Source organism: Pelophylax lessonae, assembly GCF_965119305.1.
Source record: "Pelophylax lessonae genome assembly, chromosome: 4".
In the NCBI taxonomy this organism is placed as follows: Eukaryota; Metazoa; Chordata; class Amphibia; order Anura; family Ranidae; genus Pelophylax; species Pelophylax lessonae.
In genome coordinates this window covers 583,054,867-583,070,635 of record NC_138771.1, presented here as the reverse complement: position 1 = coordinate 583,070,635, position 15,769 = coordinate 583,054,867, and the positions used below count along the sequence as shown (strand labels likewise).

Sequence of the window (15,769 nt, the reverse complement as noted above, 5' to 3'; positions counted from 1 at the left end):
ATAGAGACTTATTCAAAGCGACTTGGAGCTGTGATTGCCGCAAAAGGTGGTTCTACAACGTATTGACTTTAGGGGGGGTGAATAGTTATGCACATTGACTTTTTCTGTTATTTTGTCCTATTTGTTGTTTGCTTCAAAAAAGTTGTGGGCATGTTCTGTAAATTAAATTATGCAAATCCTCAAACAATCCATGTTCCAGGTTGTGAGGCAACAAAACGTGAAAAATGCCAAGGAGGTGAATACTTTTGCAAGGCACTGTATTAAGATGTGCCTATTTTAATCATCAATCATGTGAGTTGCTAAATGTACCTTCAATAAATGTAACCATATTGCTACACTTAGAGGCACCTCTCTTCTCTTTTATACTCAGTTGTGACACGATGCTACTTGTATATCAAGATATCGCTTGTTTATCAAGTCAAAATTGATAAAACAAAATTTTGCTTGTCTTGCAAAACACTCTCAGACCAAATTACTCTTAATCCAAGGTTTTACTGTACTTCAAATTCATGACTTCCTGGGTAATTCTGCCATCTTTAGGTGAATGGACACTGGCCAAAATTTTTTCCTGGCCAAGCATAACTCTTCCAGCTTGGCTAGGTCTCAGTTTGAGCTAGTGTCGGGTGATGGATGTGCCTGCAGATGTCTCTGAAATTCTTGTGTCACAGGGTAAAGCAGGGCTTCACCCAAAAAGGAAGTTCCGCTTTAAGCAGTCCTTCCCCCTCCTATGCCACATTTGGCATGTTATTTGTTTGGGTGAGTGGTTACCTAGTTTTGACAGGTGCCCACACCAGTTCTCCCCTCCCTGTAATCTTTTGGGACACATCACAGGTCCTGATGAAGTCGCAAGCTGTCATAGCTGGGTGCCCACAAATGTAATGCCGGCGCCAAGGAGAGGGAGAGTCTTGAGGGTTCGGGCAGCCACATCGCTAGATCCTAAGACAGGTGAGTGTGTTCATTAAAAGTCAACAGCTACACTTTTTGTAGCTGCTGACATTTAATAAAAGCAAAAAAGACTGGAGCTCCGCGTTAAGCTAGTTATAGAGGGATCATTTTTTTTCTTTTTTTGATCAGCCAGGTGATCAATGAAGGGATTTCTCCATCCACACAATCTGGGTGGAAGAAGGAATCCTTCCTGCTGTGCTATTGTATTCTGACTCCGGGGACTCCTCTGATGTAAGAAAAGACTGACCAGCACTCAAACAAAAATATACCAACAGTTGGAGAGGAGTTGATCCATTTAACTCCTCTCGAACGGGAATGGCGATAGATGCATCAAAATTTGTCTGGTTTATGCTGGACTAGTTGAAACTCAATCCATTTATGGCTTGCATTAGCCCCCTGTTTTTCACACTAATCTAAATACCCCTGCTAAGGCAGAAATGGGCATCAACTGTATAGGTCGCCTGCAGGTCCAAGTGGACGTGGACCCTGCATGCAAAGAGTGGGAACAGGCTAAAGAATATGTCACTGGCAGGGTGCTTTACAGGTCCAGGGCAGTACCCCTCCTGGTAGGGAGTCAAGCTTTCTATAGGGCAGCTGTGAGAGGGGGAAGATTGGACGTTTTGGCCCTGCAGCTAGACTGGTAAGTACCTCTGATGGTAGAGCATATGGTAGTCCTTTACAAAGTTGTGCTTTGGGACAATACAGGCTGAGATTCCGGTGTGTAGCACTACGACGCTGTAGTGGTGTTCGAAAGGGGTGGACCGCCATGATGCATGTGACAACAACATCCTCACACACACATCTGTGTAGGTGCCATTTTTGCAACTGCATGTGTGTTCGACACTTCTGCAAATACAGCTCCAGTGGCTCTGTTCTCAGCCCCTACATCAGGGACAGGCAACCTTGGCACTCCAGCTCTTGTGAAACTACTAATCCCATCATGCCCATGTCTTTGGGGGGGGGTCATGTCTGTGGCTATCAAAGTCTTGCAATGCCACATGGGATTTGTAGTTTCACCACACTTTGAGTGCCGAGGTTGTCTATCCCTGCACTACAGCTCAGTCAGTGCCAGTGGATAGCAGCTAGTATTGGGACACTTGTCTATTTTAGGGTGACTTGCCACATAGGTGTTGCAGCTTGGACTGAAATGCCTCTCAGCTGCTCCCCTTTAGAGTACTGCGGGCCTATTCGTCCTCAGCAAGCCATGGCCCCACGGGGGGGGGTTAAAGGGGTGGGCTGTCTAATACTTCTTTTAGTTAGGGAGGACCCCCTCTAATGGCTCCCTGAAATGTTAGATTAGCCCTGCCTTTATATGGTATTTCCACCATCTTATGCACAATCTTCTTTTGTGTTGAAGGAAGGATTCTCTGCGCTACTGGTTTTTAAGATCAGCTCTCGGAGCTTCTAACTTGGAATGCCTCGGACACAAGCGTGGGGAGCTCTTCTTCCCCCACTCTCCATTTTGGGGGAGGATGAGGTGTTGATGGATCATCCTCAAATGGAAGAAGCCTTCAGGTGATTGGAAATTCTCTCTAGATGAGGAAGTCCAGGAGAAATCTCAGGGTCCAGGGCTGTCTCAGTCACAGACCACTGTGGATTTCCTAGCTGATATGGTGCATATTAACTTGAAGTTAACGCTTGTGGGGGTCTCCTCTCCAAAAGTCACTGGGTTTGGGTTCTGGCAGCCACAAAACATCCCAAATCCTTCCCAGTGATCCCTCGTTTGTAGGACATAATGAATGATGTATTGGGCTCACCTTTTGACTCAGTAGTACCCCATAGAGGCGGAATTCTAAAAAAATAAAATAGGTATCTCATGCTGTTGATCTGGCCATTTCCTACTTGACTAGGGCACAGATGGTTCCAGTGAATGAGATCCCAATCTTGAAAGATGATAAAGATAAAAAGCCCATCCTAAAGGCTAACTTCATCTTTTGCACCAAGTTACAGCCGTAGTTAGGTTTTAAATTGGACATGGGACACCCCCTTACAGAATAAGTACAATTTATTGTGACTAACTACAATTTGACATACCATGACCTAGATAAATGAGAACCCTCCAAGACAGAAGATTAAGGTAAGGTATCTAGAATATTTGTTGAGCACAAAATATTGCAGCTCTGCATGTGCTGAAAGTAACCTTTATAATTCAAACTACATAACCTGCTCCATATTGAATTTCCTATAATGAATGGAGTTATCCCTAAATGTGGCTAAAAGAATATAAAGGCTTCCTCTTACCCTGCTCTGTGTATTTACATTGGTGCTGTTGCTGAATTCGGAGTAGAGTGGAGACCTGAAATGAGCGAGTGCACAAATCACTTCAACATATTTTTCCCGAACCTGTGGAAAAAAAAAAGTGGCATTTTTGAAAAAGTAAACAGGTAAATGATAAATTATTTACTGACCATGGAGCAATCTATCGTTTTCAGCCCCTTTTCTTAATAAAAGAATTCGATCAAGAATATCAACATAGGTAGAAAAAAAACCTTTAGATTGTAAGCTCCTTGAGGGCAGGGACTGATGTGAATGTACAATATATATTTGTAATTGACTGTGTAAATTGTCGGTGCTATAAGAATACCTGTAATAAGTAAGGAGAATGTAAATACCTTTCCTTCTGCCTATGTTGTGGAAACACCTTTGCGTTCAGAAAAAATTTGTCCGCCAAAATCTTAAGCTGAACCAACACTTTTGGGGGTGTCGATCTCCTGGTCGCTACTGCGCTCAATGGATCCTCCTGCCTATCCCCACAGCTTTCCGGCTTACAGTAGTTAAGAGTTGGTGGAAAGAAAACATATTACCCAGTGGGGGATGCAATAACTGACAAACCATGAAGTGTCAGATAGCAGCCACTCTTGGAGCTCTTCAAGAGCAAAGTTTTAGCACACCACCTGTTGAAGAGGTAAGTATTTATCTTCTATTACAGTGAGCTGATTTTTACTTCCATTTGGCAACTGGATCGCTTTAAAGCAGGTCCAGTTGAAGTCATTTAGATCCCTTGTTGAGAAAAATCGCTATTCTGAATGTTTCTATCTTTAAATAAGGGCTCGGTCACACCTACCTTTAATGCATGCCAACACGTGTACACTAGTGCACTTCCGTGTGTTGCATGTCCATTTTTTTTATGCACTTTTTAGAGCATGTAAATGATATTAGCAGCAAATAAAAATGCATTACTGCTGATAATGCGAGTAAAAAGTCATGAAAGGTCGGTAATGCATACACACGGGGTGAAGTGGTGACATGCCATTGCTAGGAGCAAGTACAAGCCAAGGAGGATATAACAACCAGATAGTGGGAGAGTGGTATTGGCAGGGGTGACGGGTCTCATGCCTAGTGAGGGAAGCGGTTCATATCCTACCTACCGAGCGGTCATTGCCCCCAGCATGGCGGAGACCCTAGGGACCTAGCCGCATGATGATAAAGACTTAATTATATGCACGCATGGGTTCGCACTGGTTCCCGGCGGGATCCACTCTGTCACGAGAGATAGGTAGCAGAGTCTAGCTGGACTTGTGGAACGGGATGCTGCAAGGTGGTGTCTCCTAAATGTCGCATTCTAAGCAGATATAAGGATTGTGGGGCACCTGTACACAGTGGAACCATTGTTGATTTTAAAACTTTGATCATTAAAGGTTTAACTGCACAAGGTATGCATTTCCCAGGGTTTCTCTTGTTTGCTTTTTGGAAACTTTAATTATATTTAGGAATGCATTATTGGCCATCAGCAACATAATGTGTGGATGGCTTTGCGCCGCCCCCTTGGCCTATGTCAGCCATGCAGCGATCCAACCCTGCTTTTCAGCCAATCACCACACCTTTTATGTTCTACCAACCTTTTTGTTCATGAGGCAGTGCAGGAAGAAGATCTGTATTCCTTGCAGAACGTTGCAGATGGTGAATGCGTATGCAAAAACTAACTCTGTCTTCCCAAACATGAGGAATCCAAATGCCCAGCAACACCCCAGAATGCACAGCTGGGCAACTGAGGTCACCGTCAAACTCCTAATAGTTCAGAATCAAAAGTTAGAGCTTATTCTGTCAGAATTATGCAAGTCATCTACATAATAGGCACAAACTGAATTCAGATAGCTACCAAATAGTAAGTCTAGACAGATATAGTAATGTGAAATAAAAAGCACACCCCATGTAAATTGTTGACTTTTTAAACATATTTGCACAGGCAAACATTAGATCTTCATTCAAGCAATACCTACACATAGTCATATACTTGTAAAAAAACAAGGAAAATTCCATTTTCAAATTCAACAATTATTTAACAAAAATATCAATAGATGTAACATGTACTGTAGAAAACGTGAGAACATCCTTGGCCTCAGAAGCTGATATTGCCCCTTCAGCAGAAATTATTTTGTGGGTGTTTTTGCACAGCTGTCCATCAGTCTCAGACATCAACTCACAGATGTCATGAGGTTCTCCTCCTTTGGGTTTGAACTAAACATGTCTACTATTACTGTGACCAGACAACTCTGTCTTTGATTCATCAACCCACGGTGTAGTGTTCTAGAAGGCATGGTCTTTCTTTGCCTATATGTTCAGTGTATAGTGTAGTCTTGCTCTAATATACTACTTGGACAGTAAACACTTTTTTGGCATACCTCCTATGCAAGTTGAATTGGTGAAAGCTATTTCTGATAGTATATGCATGCACTTTGACACTAACTGTTGCATAGCTCCCTGATTTCGAGGTACTGTCCCTGATTTGGAACAAAGTCCCCCTGTCCCTCTGTCCTCCTCATTCGCCCCTCATTTTGGTCTGATCTATATAATTGCATATCAAATGCACAATTTATCTTTCAAAAAGTGTTTCCCAGTGCTAAACCTTTCATCCAAATTTCTAAATCGATGCATTTGTAAATATCAGAAGCCAGTATAAGGCTAAGTTCACATGTAAGCGTTTTGGGGCGTTTTTCAGCTCTAAGGATCAGCTCAAAAAACGCCCAACAATCCTATACATTTCAATGGCCCCTGTTCACATCTGAGTGTTCCGACACCTTGAGCAAAACGCCCGACGCTCCAAAAAGTACATGAGCTTCTTTTTAGGCAGATTACAGGCGTTTTTGTTGGATGTCAATGCCTTCCTCCAAACACCTGCAAAAAAACGCCTATAAAATGCCTATAAAAAAACGCCTGTAAAACGCCTATAAAATAGCAATGCCTAGATGTGAACGTAGCCTAAAGGGAATAGCAGTGTTTAAAAAAAAAAAAAAAAAAAGCACTTGTGGGTTTAACTAATCTTTTTTTGTATAATGTGGCAGGTGGTGTGTCCTAGATCTTCATACTTTTGCTAATTGAGGCAGTCAGAGGATGTAGACACTGTGCTGGCCCCATACAGACCGAGATTTCTTCTTTTTATAAGTTCGCATTTATATTGATTGTTTGGCAACATATTACCTTTTTATCTATAGCCAATAGGCTTTTACAATGATTTTCTTGATTGATATCCTTCTTAGGTATTTTAATAATAAAGTTTCACATTGTTTTATTGCAGCAACCTGCAGTATGAAAGTTGCGTTGCGGTGCCATTCATTTTGAACAGACCTCGCTTGTAAATGCTCATTGTAGTACAACACGCATTGAGTTGCACTGCCAAAATTGTGCATTTTGGTGCATTAGGAAACCTAGTCAAATTGATGGGCTGCCCCAACGCAATACACCTTGCCCTAACTTAACTCGCAGACCAGATGCCAGCTGTATAACCCTCCATGTGAATGTAGAAAAGAACACTGTTAATCTGTAAAAGTCAAGTGCAGAGACTTTTACCATATGAAGAATAAATAAACAGAACTACAGGAAGTAACACTGCATATTGTACATAATAAATGTAGTAAAAGATGTTTACCTTATGCGTTTCAATTTGCCTTGCTCTGGGTTGATCGCTGTCATTTTCTCAGCCAGTTTCCAAACAGTCAATACAAAAATTCCACAATTAATCTGAAAGGCGGGAGAAAGATTTTAATAATGGACAGCAGATGGCGACGTAAAGCTCTGTTTTTGCTCCCAGGGATTTAAAGGGGCAGCCCATCCTAAAGTGATATTTTAGTTATTGGTGCAGATTGGGCTGAGTTAAGCCTAGTACACATGGGCCGATTGTCGGGCGACATTGGCCGGTTCAATAAAAGTCCATGTGTATGGCACACGGCCTTTGGGCCGGCTTCTGTTGGCCCAGCATGCTGAAAAACCAGCAACTGACCGGCTCGCGATCAGCACTCTCAGCCAATAGCCAATGGCTAAGAGCACTGACCAGAGTGTTCTGGAGCAGAAGCTGACCACCTGTCTGAACATAACTGCTCAGTGGAGAAGATTGCTGTACTAACATCGGATTGTTATTAAAAAGAACTAGTAGTGTGTACCAGGCTTTAGCCCCTTACTTCTCCTATGTCTTAGTTACTGCAACATTGAGACCTAACTCTGTTCCTAATATTTCCTAACTCTGTTCCTGTCTGCCTAGGATATTTGAGGAAAGTGGAAAAATAATGCTGGACCCGTAAGGTTATCTTATTGGCATTCCTATCTTAAAATATTGATGTTGATGTACTGTATATAATCTGGTTCCCGGGCAGGCGGCTTCTACACCCCATAGGATCACTATGGTCGCCTTGGCTTGTAGCTTAATGTAACAAAAATGTAAATTGATGTGCCACACCACTGCTAAAAGGTCCAGATAAGAATGTATTCCAGTAAAAGTCAGGGGGACAATCCAAAGAGTATCCAATGCACCTCAGAGGTCCAAAAGTGCCCCCTTCATCACAGCTTGATTGAAAACAAAATGAATGAGCTAGAAGTGAATTGGACCTTTATCTGTACTTTTTTCAGTTTGATTACATACATAGGTCTTGTCATTAGCTGGTTTGGCTGCCACCAAGGCCTGTGCTTGTAATCGAGCCCTGACGTTACATTACCTGAGAGATTTGGTTATTGCTGCCCACCTTTCTGTCCCATAACCTCCCCCCACCTGACCTTTTTTTTTTATGAAGGTCATTATCTAATAATCAAACATTGTATGAGTTCATTCGGTGGTACTGAGAAGGACACTTACCAAGATAATGACACACACAGGTCCCATGAAGCTCCAGATAAAACTGCGATCAGTGGACAACCAGCAGCTGCACATTAAAAAAAGGACAATTTTAGTTGACTTAATCTATCATGCATTCTCTTCTCAGTTTGGAATGTTCCTCTCTCATGCTGACCCAAAACAATGTCTGCCAAGCCATGCTATCTTGTAAACCTGGGATACTGATAATAAGGTTTGTGGGGAACACAACCAGGTCCTCCAATGCCCTGGCTTACCTGTAAGGATTATCAGATGTAGAGATTCGGGCTTAAAGCAGTAGTAAAGCCCACTTTGTTATTTTTACCGAAAGGTAAGCCTATAATAAGACTTACCTGTAGGTAAAATTAATATCTCCTGAACGTGCACCATTTAGGAGATATTCACCCTGCATGCAGCCACTGACATCACCAGCGTATGCGCTCTGAAGGTCCGTCACACTATGCCTGACCTTCAGAGCTTCTTGCTCGAGCTGAAGGCTCCCCCGTGCATACGCAGGAGTGATGTCATCACGGCCACTCATAGCACCAGAGCCCACGAACCCGGAAGATAAACCGGGGAAAGATGTCAGCCTTCTCAGCAGTGACTGGGCACCGCTGGAAACGCTTAGTTCTAAGGTAAGTATTTTGATGTGATGCATACTAGCACATTAAGCCATTGTCTTACAGTTTTTTTTTATTCTGCAGCAGTTTGCTCCTGCTTTAAAATGCAGAGGTTAAATAGATGTTGAATATCACATACAGTATATGATCCATGTAAAACCCAAGGACCCAGATCAAATGGGTAATGTATTGTTATCCCTCGGTAGGTGTGGCTCCAACTGATTGGAGCTGTGACAGGCTAGCTTGTAGAGACAAATTTCCTCATACAATGTGATAATGGGGTACAATGTACATAAAAAAAAATGGAAAAAAAAAACCCCACCAAAAATATTCTATTCTATTCACTCATTGAACCTCATGTTTTACCAACAAATTGGGTAACATATTGTGTTTGTGTATATTAGGGTGTATGGTTCCTGCGCTATTGTGGATTCTATACCAACCACCACCCTAATGCTGCATCACTTAAACTGATACTATAAAACAGTCACAGATATACATATGGGGAGTGTGATGCGCTTCAGGAGTGTTCTGAATATTATATAAAGTGCTTTTGTGTAATTTTCCACCTATTAATCAATTATATGTATCAAAATTATTTTAAAATGCTATTGCATATGTTTCATTCCAAAATTCATAAATGCATCCTTAGTTCATATAAATATAAAGTGCAGGGAGAAAACAGGCGCCACACTGAGTGCAGTATATCAGGATCATACGTTTAATAGACACAGTGAACAGGTACTCACAAGCGGTGTAATAAAAACAACATGGCAGTATTGCAAAGTGGAATGATGATCCCAATGTCCGGATTCAGGATGGCACAAGCGGTCTCGAAGCCCTGGGCAGTAGCGAATGGAAGATCGATACTTCCCATACACTAGGGACACAGCACCGGCCGTTCTGACGTCACTTCCGGGATGCGTACTGGCGCCGGCGACGCGTTGTCGGAGCATGCGCTCCTTCCTCAGGCCGATAAAGCGCCATTTTGGACAAGGGCTTAAATGGGCAGAGCGGCAGAGCCAGCTGGGTCCTAAAGGTGCCATAATAAAGTGCTTGTGTAGATATCCCATTCAGATATTATTATTACCAAAAAGTGAATATGTGCTTCTTATAAAAAATATAAAAGTGCTCTGTGCATCCAGTGCCAATATAAATATCTCATCAACAGTGAAAAAAATATGTATATATCACATATGTGCAAAAAACAAATAAATGTAGCAATGAGTGTCCAATCCAAATGGTGTGTCCAAACAGTTCCAGATATTATCTGGTTGTACCAGATAGCTTTATATACAAATAAATAATGGTGATTGGATCGTGGATTCCCTGAGGATATACCGTGACGCAATGCGTAGGAACCTGGAACCAGGAAGTGACGTGCGGTACAGGACAGAGCTCCCACTGCGGTTTATCGTATACTGGCAAAAGTATTTTTAAATGTAAGTCTGCTATTTTTATATTAAATAAATGCTGAAATACTGCACAATGATGGTTCCATCACTTTAATGAGCCCTAAGGAGGTGATATACAACTAAAAGATCGCACTCAAGGCAAGACACTAAAGGTCCCCATAGACACCACAACATCGGGAAGGAACAAACGGATCCCTGGGAGGAGATTGTGGCTCTCAGATACCACGCTGGAATAGAGGAGGGAGAGGAACAACCACCAACCCCGGCTAAATAATACAGGCGTATTATTCTCTTTTTTGAGGTGAGAATATAGCACACCTAGAAGTGGAATCACTCAAGGAGATTAAAGGTGGAGGAAAAGAAATTGCACGATCCAATCACCATTATTTATTTATTTATTTGTATATAAAGCTATCTGGTACAACCAGATAATATCTGGAACTGTTTGGCTCGCCATTTGGATTGGACACTCATTGCTATGTTTATTTGTTTTTTGCACATATGTGATATATACATATTTTTTTCACTGTTGATGAGATATTTATATTGGCACTGGATGCACAGAGCACTTTTATATTTTTTATAAGAAGCACGTATTCACTTTTTGCTAATAATAATATCTGAATGGGATATCTACACAAGCACTTTATATTTATATGAACTAAGGATGTATTTATGAATTTTGGAATTAAACATATGCAATAGCATTTTAAAATTATTTTGATACATATAATTGATTAATAGGTGGAAAATTACACAAAAGCACTTTATATAATATTCAGAACACCCCTGAAGCGCATCACACTCCCCTATAACGTATATTGTGTTTGTGAGCACTAAAATTAACTTCAGTGTATTTTTACTGCAAATTTGCTTTTGATAAACATGCGATAATATCGTGTGGTATAAAACACTGAAACTACCACCATTTTATTATACAGAGTCTCTGCTTTCAGAAAGTATACATTTGGGGCTTAACTCATTTTCAGGTCTAAAAATTTGCATTTTAATGTGTGTGCAAAACCTGAAAGAATGGCTCTAGTAGACAAGTAGTTTAAATTAGCCTTTTTTTTTTTTCTTAATGTTTCATATTTTCATTGCAAATATTCTTTTCAATTTTCATATTATAGCAAATACAATTCTTACTGTTTGTCGGTCCCATATCCTGTAGGAAACACTGCCGCACTAATTATGATGATCACAGTTGGCACTCCATATCCCATGGCCAGCAGGTATCTAGTCTTCACTTGGGTCTTGAACACTGTGACAAGCATTAAGTAGAGTTCCAACCCTTCCAGAGACATCCAGCAGAAAGCAGAGAGGTAGAAGAAATGCAGGAGTCCCGCCACTATTCCACATACCGTCTAAGAAACAATTGCAATCAATACAAAATAGGCAGCAATTATAATATCGACTGCCTTCTTTAAGATCATATTCTGATATAAGATCAAGTCTGCGGTTTAGTTGCTTCATGGTCTTTATCCTAGCATGTGTCTGATCCTGTGGGGTGCCCAAATATTGACCCCATGAACAAATGATGACGCAAGGAAGGTAACTATGCAAATATTAGGGAGAGTAGTATGAAAGGTTGGGTTACAGAAAGGGCTGGAGTAAGAGTTACAGGAAACATTAGTGTGAGGATTATTGTATATTCATTGTTTATGGCACCCCAATGGCGACCCCAAAGACATGGGAAGCTCAATGCCCCAAAAGGTACGCAAGATACTTTGGCACATTTATTGTGACTAGTGTAGCCCATTCAAATAAATGACAAACGACAATTACAGGGAGCAATAGTGTTAGTTTTACAGGGACAACTACAACAAAGTGGCACCTGTCTGCACATTGCCTTGGCATATAATGAATTCCTTTTTGTAAACAAATGGCTTTATGGGGAACCCCCTCTAACGTGTTTCGTCCAGTATGGGCTTAATCATAGAGGGAGGTTTAGGGTAAGGGTTACAAGGTTGATTAGTGTCAAGGCGGTTTATGGTTTGGTTTACAGGTAATATTAGTTTTATGGTTACATGGAGTTTTATGGTTGGTGTTACAAGGAATATTAGTGTTATGATTACAGGGAGAGTTAAGCCTGGTACACACTATCCATTTTCTTTCGTTCAACCCGGGGGCTGAACTAAAAAAAAACTGAAGAGGTCAGGAGTAGTGATGTCGCGAACCTAAATTTCGCCGTTCGCGAACGCGAACATCGGCAAATGTTCGCGAACCGCCATAGACTTCATAAGGCAGGCGAATTTTAAAACACACAGGGACTCTTTCTGGCCACAATAGTGATGGAAAAGTTGTTTCAAGGGGACTAACACCTGGACTGTGGCATGCCAGAGGGGGATCCATGGCAAAACTCCCATGGAAAATTACGTAGTTGACGCAGAGTCGGGTTTTGATCCATAAAGGGCAGAAATCACCTAACATTCCTAAATTGTTTGGAATAACGTGCTTTAAAACATCCAGTGTGTGAATACGATCAGGTATGATGTTGTATCGGTCAAGTAGTGTAAGGGTTACGCCCGCTTCACAGTGACAGACCAAACTCCCCGTTTAACAGTCAGTCAGTCAGTCCATTTGCACAACCGCAAACTCCCCATTTGCACAAGGTTGGATACCAAGCTAGCCATGTCCCGTTCCTTGTCCTCACTGACATCATTGAAGGTCTCTTCCTCCACCCAGCCACGTACAACACCAAGGGTCCCCGAAAGGTGACAACAAGCCCCCTGGGACGCCTGCTGTGGCTGGTATTCCACCTCCTCAAAGCCACCTTCCTCCTCTGACTTCTCTTCTTCAGACTCCTCTCTCTGCATTGCCACAGGTCCAGCAATTGACAAGGACAAGGCTGCTTCTGGTGGTGATGGGGACCATAACTCTTCCTCTTCATGCTCATCTACAGCCTGATCCAGTACTCTTCGCAGGGCACGCTCCAGAAAAAACGCATATGGGATGAGGTCGATGATGTTGCCTTGGGTTCGACTGACCACCAGGTTTGTCACCTCCACAAAAGGACGCATGAGCCTACAGCCATTGTTCATGAGCATTCAGTAACGCGGCCAAAAAATACCCAGCTCCGCAGAAAGAATGAAAGAAAATGAATGTTTTTTCTATGAAAAATTATCCCGCGGATCGCTTTTGGTCTGTTCACAATGAAGCAACGACCTTATCATCTGGGGTGTGCCAACACCCTCCTAGAGGTGATCGCTTCATTGTGATACGCAAGCCCCTTCACCACGACAAGGTAACGATCACAAAGGGGAATTGACACATGTATGTGCCTTTTTTTTTGTTTTTTTGCAGCCACAGTGTAGCACCAGAGGCCAGAAAAATTAGGCATGTACACATGCATGAAAAAGCAGGTATTGTTGCAGCCGCTGCTTTAGCAGCGGCCTGAAAAATTGAGGTTTTCAAGGCAGAAAGTGCACTAAAACATTGCGGCTTGAACCGTAGTTGGTGGCGGAGACGTCACATAAGTCATCCGGCATGCAGAGAATGATTAAATACAGCAGCGTGTGGACCATTTTTAGCCCAAGGCATCTCAGTCATCACCAGGCCTTTTTTAGTCAAATGCATTCCCCACTGTCAGTCCCTTCGGGATCCATGCCTCATTCATCTTAATAAACGTGAGGTAATCAAGACTTTTTTGACCTAGGCGACTTCTCTTCTCAGTGACAATACCTCCTGCTGCGCTGAAGGTCCTTTATGACAGCACACTTGAAGCGGGGCAGGCCAGAAGTTCAATGGCAAATTGGGATAGCTCAGGCCACAGGTCAAGCCTGCACACCCAGTAGTCAAGGGGTTCATCGCTCCTCAGAGTGTCGATATCTGCAGTTAAGGCAAGGTAGTCTGCTACCTGTCGGTCGAGTCGTTCTCTGAGGGTGGACCCCGAAGGGCTGTGGCGATGCGTAGGACTAAAAAAGCTCCGCATGTCCTCCATCAACAAGACGTCTGTAAAGCGTCCTGTCCTTGCCGGCGTGGTTGTGGTGGTAGGAGGAGGATTACTTTCACCTCTTCCCCTGTTGGATTCCCGTTGTGCTGTGACATCACCCTTATATGCGGTGTAAAGCATACTTTTCAACTTATTTTGTAGCTGCTGCATCCTTTGCGCCTGCCGGTAATTAGGTAACATATCAGAGACTTTCTGCTTATACCGGGGGTCTAGTAGCGTGGCCACCCAGTACAGGTCGTTCTCCTTCAGCCTTTTTATACGAGGGTCCCTCAACAGGCATGACAGCATGAAAGACCCCATTTGCACAAGGTTGGATGCCGAGCTACTCATGTCCAATTCCTCGTCCTCACTGATGTCATTGAAGGTGTGTTCTTCCCCCCAGCCACGTACAACACCACGGGTACCAGATAGGTGACAACGAGCACCCTGGGATGCCTGCTGTGGTTGGTGTTCCTCCTCCTCAAAGCCACATTCCTCCTCTGACTCCTCTTCCTCAGACTCCTCTTCCAGTGTTGCCGCAGGTCCAGCAAGCGATGGTAAGGCTGTTTCTGGTGGTGATGGTGACCACAACTCTTCCTCTTCACTCTCATCTACGGCCTGATCCAGCACTCTTCGCAGGGCACGCTCCAGGAAGAAAACATATGGGATGATGTCGCTGATGGTGCCTTCGGTGCGACTGATTAGGTTTGTCACCTCCTCAAAAGGACGCATGAGCCTACAGGCATTGCGCATGAGCGTCCAGTAACGTGGCAAAAAAATACCCAGCTCCGCAGAGGCTGTCCTAGCACCCCGGTCATACAAATACTCGTTGACCGCTTTTTCTTGTTGGAGCAGGCGGTCGAACATTAGCAGTGTTGAATTCCAACGTGACGGGCTGTAGCAAATCAAGCGCCCTGACTGGCATGTTGTTTCGCCGCTGAATATCTGCAAAGTGCGCCATGGCCGTGTAGGAACGCCTGAAATGGCCACACACCTTCCTGGCCTGCTTGAGGACGTCCTGTAAGCCTGGGTACTTCTGCACAAAGCATTGTACAATCAGATTCAACACATGTGCCATGCACGGCCGACACATGTGTCAACTTGCCCAAATTCAATGCCGCCAACAAATTGCTTCCGTTGTCACACACCACTTTGCCGATCTCCAGTTGGTGCGGGGTCAGCCACTGATCCACCTGTGCGTTCCGGGCGGATAGTAGTGCTGGTCCGGTGTGACTCTCTGCTTTCAGGCAAGTCAACCCCAAGACAGCGTGACACTGTCGTTTCTGGCATGTGGAATAGCCCCTGGGGAGCTGGGGGGGTGCAGTTGGTGTGGAGCAAGACGCAACAGCAGAAGAGGACTCAGCCGAGGAGGTTAGCAAAGAGGATGGAGTAGGAGGAGTAGAGGCGGTGGCAGCAGGCCTGCCTGCAAGTCGTGGCGGTGTCACCAACTCCTCTGCAGCAGAGCCACGCATTCCATACTTGGCAGCCGCCAGCAGGTTTACCCAATGCGCAGTGTAAGTGATATACCTGCCCTGACCGTGCTTTGCAGACCAGCTATCAGTGGTCAGATGGACCCTTGCCCCAACACTGTGTGCCAGACGTGACATGATTTCATTTTCCACAATAGAGTACAGGTTGGGGATTGCCTTTTGTGAAAAATAATTTTGGCCGGGTACCTTCCACTGCGGTGTCCCAATAGCGACAAATTTTTTGAAGGCCTCAGACTCCACCAGCTTGTATGGTAAAAGCTGGCGGGCTAAGAGTTCCGACAAGCCAGCTGTCAGACGCCGGGCAAGGG

The 15,769-nt window shown here is 43.5% G+C and overlaps 1 protein-coding gene across 1 annotated transcript in view; it reads right to left on the bottom strand.

Moving 5' to 3' along the window:
• The window catches only part of ADGRE5 (adhesion G protein-coupled receptor E5), a gene marked incomplete at its 5' end in the record, with an annotated part of 183,202 nt that overhangs the window by 9,222 nt on the left and 158,211 nt on the right, over positions 1-15,769 (bottom strand). Inside the window, 5 exons of the mRNA XM_082256377.1 lie at positions 3,187-3,288; positions 4,785-4,953; positions 6,812-6,903; positions 8,009-8,075; positions 11,187-11,404. Of these exons, the coding sequence (XP_082112503.1) occupies positions 3,187-3,288; positions 4,785-4,953; positions 6,812-6,903; positions 8,009-8,075; positions 11,187-11,404 (648 nt within the window). The remainder of the gene's footprint in view (positions 1-3,186; positions 3,289-4,784; positions 4,954-6,811; positions 6,904-8,008; positions 8,076-11,186; positions 11,405-15,769) is intronic.